Source organism: Plutella xylostella, chromosome 23 (genome assembly GCF_932276165.1).
Source record: "Plutella xylostella chromosome 23, ilPluXylo3.1, whole genome shotgun sequence".
Taxonomy (NCBI): domain Eukaryota; kingdom Metazoa; phylum Arthropoda; class Insecta; order Lepidoptera; family Plutellidae; genus Plutella; species Plutella xylostella.
The window spans coordinates 8,864,826-8,875,627 of record NC_064003.1 but is presented as its reverse complement, the minus strand read 5'-3'; the positions used below and the strand labels follow the sequence as shown (position 1 = coordinate 8,875,627).

General features: G+C 39.8%; 1 protein-coding gene across 1 annotated transcript; it reads left to right on the top strand.

Annotated features, from left to right (window-relative positions):
• Positions 1-6,771: 6,771 nt before the first annotated feature.
• LOC105392632 (LINE-1 retrotransposable element ORF2 protein) lies at positions 6,772-10,478 on the top strand. The gene has a single exon (XM_048629621.1). It carries the CDS (start codon positions 7,623-7,625, stop codon positions 10,476-10,478), a length of 2,856 nt encoding a protein of 951 aa, XP_048485578.1. The 5' UTR covers positions 6,772-7,622.
• The last annotated feature ends 324 nt before the right edge of the window (positions 10,479-10,802 follow it).

Here is a 10,802-nt window from a genome sequence, read left to right as displayed (position 1 = left end):
GAACATTCTAACCAGGGAGGATTACAATATGGTATGCACCCTTCCGAAAATTGGTAGGATTATAGTAACGTACGAATGTATTAGTTACATGAGTTACCATAAACTAACTAACGATAAAAACCCCCGCCATTCAACGCTAAAAGTCGCATAACTTTTGGTTTTGGACGCCTAAGCCGATTAAAATATGGCTTCTTAGCCGTAAGAACACTAAACTGAAAAATAAGTAAAAAAATTAAGTTACAAAAACGACTCTGTAAAGTAACTAAGACGAAAGTTAATATTCTGGTGATTATGTACCAAGTGTGCAGACTATGCGTTTTCCTTCCACATCAATAACACTCTGCCAGGTAACTTCTGAAGTGACAAAATACATGACCCGGAACTTTCTGGAACCTCGTCAGCGTCCAAGTTAACCTATTCCACGATGGTCTAGCAATTATAAGTTAGTGGGGACATTATAACAGGCCATTACCGTTCATTCAGTCTTACTTGGCCCTTGGTGACACGTCTACCAAACGGGAAACTAAAGGAATCTATCCTTTAAAGTTAAAGCAACAAGAGTCCGTAGACTGAGTTGCAAACTGCTATTCAGGGGACAGTGAAGAATAGGACAACGTTTAGGTATACGGCGATCGTGAACACTTTCGTTACTTAAATCACTTGGGATAGTAATAAATTTGTCACTAAGTAATATTTATTGAGCATATCCATAGCAGGCGATTTTTCATTGAGGGTCATTCTGGATCCGGATATATGTAAAGCTGAGGAAGCAATATTATTGATCGTTTTTTTAAGGCAAAAGTGTTGTTGGTCTTCGCATTTTATTTCTGCATCCATTGAATCTAAAAATAAATATACGTTAACAAAAATTTATAGTTGGTTGATCAAAAATGCGCAATATTAGGTACAATCTGACTGTGCTTTTCATACATTTCCAAAACTCAAACAAGTAGAAACAAAGATACTCACACAAGTCCCAATGTCCTCCTTACGCACCGGGCTACCGTATCGTAACATAAAAACGATACTAACACTTCATGACTTCGAAGTCACCCTATAACCTGTCTTACCGAGAGTACAAGGCCGAAAACCGTTGTACACTCCACAACACATGTACCTATACAATATGGCGGAATATATCTTTTCCGTCATATAAAGGTGAAGGGCTTTTATCAGCGCTCTGCAATCACCCGTGAACAATTAGTCGAGACAAAGGCTTCACGCCTCGAGTGTACTTCACTAACGCTGAATTGAGATCTAGGTTGGGGCCAGGAGATATGCTGGACGAATACTTAGTTTATTTCCATCTGTTAAGTACCCTAGAAATTTCCACCAATTCAAACTTGGGTGGATTCTATTATCTATTTAAATAAAATAAATAAATATGTAGGGACATCTTACACACGGCCATCCGACCCCAAGCTAGACAGAACCTGTGCTATGGGTGTCGGACAGCTGATATAAATATCTACACAAATACATCCTATGTATGTATGTAGATACATACTACACTGTAATTAGTAATCCGGCGGAATTCTGACAGTTATAAATTTTTGACATGTCAGAGATCACAAACCTTTTTTGGCTGGGTACTTTTTTCAATACGAGTCTGAACATCAGTTGTATCCGGTCAATTATCTATATTATATTTTAAAAATATTTAGAATGAGGGTCTTTACGTTAGGCGCAAAAGAACCACGAGGACGCTTCTTTCTGGGAGAGAGAAAGTCTGACTCTTGTGCTCTGTCAGATGGGGCTGCTTCCCGGGAAGGGCCAGGTTATGGCTCCATAACTTTAATAAAAATCAACAAACGATCACAACGCGAAAGGTCAACAATAAGAAACCGGCCAAGTGCCAGTTGGACTCGCGCACTGAGGGTTCCGTACAAGTCTACTTGCCTGAGATATTTTTCCTTTTAATTTCATAATTATGTACATCTATACGAAATATTCGCTTGATATCTTTAACCGTTTCTGAGAAAAAGGGTGGTGACAGACAGACGCACAACAATAAGAGTTCCTTTTTTCCTTTTGAGGTACGGAACCCTAAAAAAGAATTGTAACAATCGGATCAATCGTTTCCGAGATATTCGTGGACAAACATACATACCAACAAATTATAAACATACGTATACAATAAAAAAAATCATATTTTTCTATTAGGCTTAATGGATTGTCATATGTGAATATGGTGCAATTCCAATAATCTTACATACCTACATACCGAACTTATTATTATGTACTTACCGAATTGAGAATCTTTTATTTGAAATCTATTAAAAAGGTTTGTTATCCCTGAATTTAGGAGCAAGTCATGCCAGGCTAAAGAATAAAGTAATTAAAATTAATTCGATACAATGGTCGTGAGTCGTGATTTTACTTATGTGTGTATCTTTGTTACTTCTTCACGTCAAAACGGCTGAACCGATTTTAATGAAATTTGGAATGGAGTTAGCTGACACCCTGGATTAACACATAGGCTACTTTTTATCGCGGAATTCCCACGGGAAATCTAATTAAGGTGAAGCGACGCTCGTGGCAACAGCTAGTATCGAAATATTTGTTATTTTTGTATTACTTACTTCACTTGAGCAAGTAAATATTTAGATTTATCTTTTTGTATAAAAACATTCAAAAAAATATTGCCCTGAAATGGATCAAATTTTTCCCTTTTTTAGGTGAAGAGCTTTTTTAGTGGTATCACTAATGAAATGTCAGAACTCCGCGGAATTAAAAATTAGAGTATAAATATAAAATCACCCTTGGGTGGATTCTGGGAAACGTTTGCCCGAGAATTTACCCTACCATAGTAAATTCGTTAGCCGGTATATTTTATTATATTAGTACGAACTAATGACAGGAGATAGGACATCGATAATGGGTACTATGTTTTCATTTCTTAAGATAAATATATACTTAGATATTTATATAATTTTCTACAGTACTTTTACCATAAAAACTTACTTAATTTTATTTTCGATATTTATTTATTTATTTATTAAAGATACACCAACAGCATACATATTATTACAGTTTTAAAATATACATCGAAAGAAGGTCTTACAATCTAATACGATATGCCAATTACAGGCGTATACAACATTTGATTGATTGTTATATAAATTTTCTTCTTCTTAGCGGGCCTTAGACAAATACTGAACTTTAACTACAAGTAAAGCAGAATTTGCACCGTAGTATTAGTTAGAAAAAGTACCAAAAGTTGAAACAATTGGTCCCGTGAAGCGCCGTTTCCTACTCGCTTGTTTCATAGCCACGCCCCTGCCAATGTCTTTCAATGAGATCCATACATAGGTAAGTATCTAAAGCAATCACTTTACTCCATTGCTGTACGGCGTAGTACAACTTTCAAAATATTAGTTTATTTATATTTAATTAATTTATACGGGATTAACGGTTAGTCGTCTGATGGTTTTTATATAAAAGATAGTATATTTTTTATTTACCAGTGATAGACCACACGGAATCTTTTTTCTAAATAGTTCGTTGTTTTTTTATAGCTTGCTTTTACTAACAGTACAGCCTGTACTCGGGTATCAAACCAACCATTTACTAAAAGAGTTAACCGAAAAATGCATCTATGAGTTTTACTAAAACAACGCACAAACAAACCCTTTGTATTTGAATTCAGAACGCTTAAACAATAGACGATCTGCAAACAGTACAGCAACACTTCAGTATCGCAACGCAAAGTCTGAAAACTCACAATCACACAAAAGACTCTTCCACACTTCGCTTTCATAGAATACTGGAAAAATGAAAATTAAAAGCTACCAAATAAACTTTTCTACTAAGAAACAAAATAGGAATAATGTCTAAAAGAAATAATATTCCAGCGCATAATTAGTATATTATGTATGTACAGAACCGTTTTAAGATTTTTAATCTAAAACCTAGTTTGTTAGTGTCGAATTATGTTTTACTTATTAATTTAATTCAATTAGGTATATTATTACCTAACTTACATTCCTAAGGATAACCTTGACGCCACAGTAACCGTAAAACCTTTTATCTTAAGAGGCTCAATAATCCGGGTTAATCATTACACAGATAGGCCTGGTAACACCAGGGTTGCCAGTAATTAGCCACATAAAATACTTACTACATAAAGACCGGTAACTTGCCTAATTTGTACTGAGAGCAGGCTAAATAGTTAAACAGTAGGTACCATCCGCTTCGGTGTATTACACGACTATACTCCATCCTAGCTAATATTATAAATGCGAAAGTAACTGTATCTGTCTCTCTGTATGTCTGTTGCTCTTTCACGCCAAAACTAATGAACGGATTTAAATGAAATTTGGTATACCTACATGTGGTCTAGTCTAGACCCTGAGAAAGAACATACGCTACTTTTTACCCCTGAATTCCTACGGGAAAACTATTTAAGGCGAAGCTAAGCTCGCGGGAACAGCTAGTTTATTATAATCAAAAATTAACATTCAGAGGACAAATGGGAGAAAATTATTTCCAAACATTCTAATGTTCGAAATAACCTAGTCTGACCCAGCCTAAGAGATAAAGACTTTGTATATCGACTAATGTTCTGTTTACCGGTGGGTACAAATGATATTTCGCATTAATCAAGTAAGCCCTAATATTTGGGGCATCGTTTATTAAAGGTTGGCATGGTTATATTTTCTCTTTATCTATGGGACCGGTAGGTTGTTAAAACAATATAGGTATTACTTATTATATTTTTAAACATAAATCTTTCCTAAGTACATTTTAGTCGAATTATTTATAACCTAACAACTTCTTGAAACGTCAATAAAAGCTTATACTTTTTATAATACAAGGAAACAACATAGAGGTGAAAATGATAGCCCAACCTACTATTATTATTATTTTTATAACACCCTGAGGCGACTTCGTTGATCGAAACTTTTTATTGCTTAATAGCATGTGCCGCAATAAAGTCCGTCCTATTTATGCTTTTAGTTAAATTTGGGCAATTATTGAGACTGAATGTAATGAACAAATAGGTATTTTTTTGCGATAGCAATCAAACATTTATGAAACATTGAAAGAGCACCCTTTAGAAGCAAAAAAAAAGTTTTATTGTATAAGTAGGTAAAACACATCCATGTTTTTGATTACACAAGTATTATTTTTAGTTTGTACACTCGTGAGCGATGAAAATGTTCCATTAACTTGGCATCAAACTTCTCCTATTAACGGAAAAGGCTTGCGTCTGTAATATTGAAGAACATTTCGTAACCCATAGAATATTGTGATGATTTGAAATCAAAAGTTTACCAAGTACCTACTTAGTAAGTACTTATAAATAAGTATTCACAAACAATAGTTTTTTTAATTAAAATATTTTTCAACAAATCATTGTTTGTTTTTTGTCTAATAAAGCTCTCGTGCTCGTTAGTTCAAAAGAATATTAATCAAATATTTGTGCTGAATTTCAATTTAAAAAATACGCTTGATAAAAGACGCTATAACGCTAAATTTAAAACATATAAATTCATAACAACTGATGCAGGATCAAATAAAGTTAAACAAAGCTGAAATATTTGAATTAAATACAGGGTTGAGTTTTATGAGTGTACCTACTTCCCGTAAGCAGGTTGACAAATTTACTAAGGTAGAGAGTCCATATTTCGCGGTATTCAAAATTCAATATTTCGAGTTATATTTATTTTCATGATTATTACTCATTTTAATAGGTTTGGATACTCTAAAATTACATTTAATCGTTCATTATCTTTAACTGAAACTACTTGATGTAGTAAATATGTTTAAAATTGCCTAAAATTACTAAAAACTCATGTTATGTGCCGTGAGGGCGACGCCGCCATGTTTTTCATACAAACGCGACCCGGCTTACGTAAGGCCAGCCATATTTAATAATTGTGTTTTTTAATATTTATACGACGTTCAACTTTGTAAATAGTTTATATTTAGTTTATTATATTCTTATACTTACATTAAATTTAAATTTTAACTCTTTTTAAACTAATTTAACCCCTTTAAACTCAAAAACAAAATACCTCGGTATAAGGGCCTGATTTTTATACGTTGTTCCTAACTCCGAGGTACCCTCGGTATAAGGAAAAATACTATATCATGATTTTTAGCTTATAACTTTACAAATAATAACATTTGAAGTATATGCTTGATTACATAATAATAATGATGAACGTGACAAGCTTATAACCTAATTCGGCGGTACAAAATATCCTCTAGGAATCTTAATATGACACGATAATTGTTGACGCAAAAATCATGGTTACCTAGAAAACCTTGACTTAGTATGTATATTTGAAATGATAAAAAACAGTGTTATTTTATCGCTATTAACGTAAGTGATACATATTTTTACCAATATTTTATGCATGATTTGAGTAACATATCTGATGATGATTGGTCCGACCGATTTCGGCCATGGCGACCACTTCGACCCCTAGTTCGGTTGGCGCGCGTGCGCCCTAAGATGGCTTATATAGCCGATCTTTGCGGCGAACCCCCTTGCACAGTGTGGGCATGTGAGTACGCCGCCGACATAATTATAGTTGATGGCGGCAGGTGGACGAGCTTTTAAGTGGTCGCGTTTCGCGTCTAATTCAGCTTTACGCTGCAGCTCGAATTCGCGTACTCGTCTTGCCACCACCCTGCGCCATTCAGGCCGTTGTGCCGCCAAATCTTCCCAACGAGAGGGCTCAATGTTGCATCTTTTCATGTGCCGCTTCTGAACATCTTTATATCGGAGGAGTTGTCCACCAGGTTTCCGCTTACCCTCCTCTAGTTGGGGTGTAGTGGGTTATTAAGCATCGATTCTTTCCAGCCGGCTTCTATATAAGTGGGAAAGATGTGACAAATTTTGTTTTGGCCCATAAACTCTCTCCAGTGGCTCCAAGTAGCTGTGATGCGCACAGCGGCCACACCCCGGTACACCGCGTCGGCTCGCGGGCTAAACTGGACGAGGGGCTTGCCATCTCGGTGGTCAAGTTATGCGGTTCCCTCCCGCACAGCGCATGAAGTCTGTTTCGGTGAGGAAGGCAGCCCAATGCAGATATGCTGAAGGGTTTGGCGGACTCGGCGACTCAGCAAGGCAAGGTGGAAGGCCTAAAGGGCGACGGTAGAGGGCGCATAGTTGCCGTCGGCCAGACACATCATCCGACTTCACTTCCAGTCGTAACGGTTTTCCGTTCCATTGGATCGTGGTGGGGAAGGACGAGTGTGTGCGCCTGCGTTTGCGCGAACGTTTGCGCACCTTAATATATCCTGCGCATTTGACCGCTTCCGTACATTGGACTCCGATGACGCAAAGTCCTATGGCGATGGGATGAAGTAGAGAGGTCTGGCGTGATGCTAGCTGGGCTTTGTCTGAGTCCTGCACATAGGCGGTCCTGGGGGTGTGAGTACACACCGTGGTCGCTTTCACACTGCAAATTTGGGGTGACAGTGTGGATTCGGCAGCACCCGGGACGACAAAGCAGCCCTATTTAGGGAGGCACTGCTTTCCTCGCTCAGCCGAGGAGGGGGCTAGAAAAGGTGCCCTAAGAAAATGCTCGCCTCACTTGGAAGGTGGTAGTAACCGCGGCTGCCATTGCATCTTTTAAAAACGTGGTCGAAATAACAAGAATCATTGCATGAAACCACCTATCATGATTTTCGGCGCATGGAACGTGAGGACGCTTCTAGATCGAGACGGCAACGCCTGCCCTGAACGCAAAACCGCCGTAGTAGCTCGTGAACTTCATCGTTATAACGTAGATGTAGCTGCTCTCAGCGAGACACATCTTGCCGATGAAGGTGAGCTGGTGGAAGGTGGTGGCGGTTACACTTTCTTTTGGAAAGGTACCGCTGCCTCCGAACCACGACGTTCAGGTGTAGGATTTGCTGTCAAGAACTGTATAGCAAAGCGATTAGAGGAGTACCCAGTACATATCTCGGATCGCGTTACCACTTTACGCCTCAAACTGGACAGAAACAACTACCTTAATGTCATCAGTGTCTATGCTCCAACGCTGGATAAGTCTGATGACGTCAAGGACAAATTCTACGAAGAGCTATCTCAATGCTTAGACAGCATAAACGCCAGAGAGCAGGTTCTATTGCTAGGCGACTTCAATGCCAGAGTTGGTCGGGACTATGAGGCTTGGCCTGGAGTTCTGGGTAGACACGGAGTTGGCAACATGAACAGCAATGGTCAGTTGCTACTCAGTCTTTGTGCTCAACACGAATTGGCAATATCGAACACTATGTTCAGACTTGCTGCTAAGTACAAGACAACGTGGATGCACCCGAGATCCAAACACTGGCATTTGATTGATTATGCTATGGTAAGGCAAAGAGACATCAGCCAGGTTGAAGTTACCCGCGTGATGCGTGGGGCACACTGCTGGTCTGATCACAGACTAATTGTCACCAAGCTGCGACTCCGACTTCATCGTCCGCGTAGATCCACAGTAAAAAAGCCTGCGTCATTGAACGTGGTAAGGCTAAAAGATCGCGAAGTACGAGAGCGTTTTGCTGATACCCTATCGGAAAGGCTGTCGCTAGATATCAAGGCGGGTGACGTTGGTGCGGCCTGGGGAACATTGTCTACCCATCTTATAGAAGCCGCCTCAGCTGCTTTAGGTATGACAAGCCGTCGTAATGAAGATTGGTTTGACGAGAATGACGGGGTTCTCAGGGCAGCATTTGACAAACACCGAGAACTTTTGCGACAGCATAGTAGAAAAGGTACAACGGCTACGGAGATCAAAAACAGTGACCTTGAGCTACGAAAGCTGTCTCGACAGTTAAAAGACAAGTGGTGGCGTGACAAAGCTTGTCATATGCAATGGCTCGCTGACACAAATCAGCTCGGGGAGTTTTATTGCGAGGTACGTAAATTGATTGGTACATCTTGTCGTGCAAAAGTTCCTTTAAGGTCATTAGACGGCGCGCATCTACTAACAGGCAAAGAAGATGTACTAAAACGTTGGGCTGAGCACTTTGACACCTTGCTTAACGTAGATCGATCAGCTGATATACGAAATATCGGTTTACTACCTCAACTTCCGTTAGCTACTGAGCTGGACGAGCCCCTATCACGTGATGAGATTGTCACTGCCATCAGACAGCAGCAAAACAAGCGGGCCGTTGGTTCTGACCTTATACCAGGAGAGCTGCTGAAGTACGGCGGGGAGGAGCTACACGACTTGATCTCGGAACTGTTTGTTCGAATGTGGGAGGAGGAGCGGGTCCCGGATGACTTCAAAGTGTCTCGCATAATTGCTCTCTACAAGAACAAGGGTGATCGTTCCGATTGTAACTCCTACCGTGGTATTTCACTTCTGTCAGCCCCCGGAAAGGCCTTTGCCAGAGTTCTCTTAAACCGCTTGAAACAACTATCTGAAAAGATCTTGCCCGAAACCCAGTTTGGCTTCCGACCTGACCGAGGTACCTGCGAAGCTATGTTTTCCGTCCGGCAACTGCAGGAAAAAAGTAGAGAGCAAGGGCGTCAGCTGTATCTCTGCTTTGTCGACTTGGAGAAAGCGTTTGATAGTGTACCTCGTGAAGCCCTGTGGATAGTGCTTAAGAAACTGGGATGTACGGAGAAGTTTGTAAGACTTCTAAGACTCTTGCATGACGATATGCAGTGCTGTGTCGCAGTAGATGGTGAGCAATCAAATTTCTTCCCCGTTACCTGTGGGGTGAAACAAGGGTGTGTCCTTGCACCAACATTGTTCGCCTTATACTTTGCAGTAGTAGTCAAAGAAGTCTTACAAACAGTCTCCGAGGGAGTCCGGATCCGCTTTCGCACAGGCAACCTTTTCAACTTAGTCAGACTTAAAGCACGTACTAAAGTGTCGCACGCATTGATCACAGAGATCATGTATGCAGACGACTTGTGCTTTTTAGCAGAATCCCCAGATGGGTTACAACAGCTAATGTCCTCATTCCACCAAGCTTGCTGCAAGTTCGGCCTAAAGATTAGTGTCAAAAAGACTGAGGTCATGACCTTAGACACACACGGTCACGAGACACTATCGATAAAGCTTGGGGAAGATGAGCTGAAGCAGGTGCACAAGTTTCGTTATCTGGGGAGCACTTTAACATCCAAGTGTGACCTTGACGCCGAAATTAACAACAGAATAAGTGCTGCAGCCGCGGCATTTGGCAAACTGCGTTCCAAGGTCTTCTGCTCACATGATCTTAAGCTGGCTACCAAAATATCCATGTATATGGCGATTGTGCTGCCAAACCTCCTATACTCCTCCGAGACGTGGTGTTTGTATCGCAACCACATACGCACTTTAGATCGTTTCCACCTCAAATGCCTACGATCCATCATAAAGATCCGATGGTCTAACCGAGTGCGTAACACCGAAGTTCTGCGACGGGCCAATGTTGGTGGCATTGAGGCCTATTTAATGCGTCGACAACTTCGGTGGTGCGGTCACGTATCGCGTATGGCGGAGGAGAGAGTGGCGAAGCGCATCTTTTATTCTGAGTAACATATCTATATTGTTTCTAAATCAATAATTTGATAACTCGAAATATGGATTATTAAAATACTTGCTGAACCCCTAATATGGAGTATGACATTTTACATAGGTAGGTAAGTACCTCGGAAATCGGAATATGACTCTACATCACACCTTCGCAGTGTCATCCGATGCCGTCATCAAACCATAAAATCAAGATGAATTAGCGACTTTCTTCCTAAATTTAAAAGGGGTCTGGATAGATATGCCTGACTTTACGAAACTACTACTAGATACTACTTATTACTCTTTTTAAAAGAAGAAAGAAAGAAATTTGTAGACGTAAAACTTTAT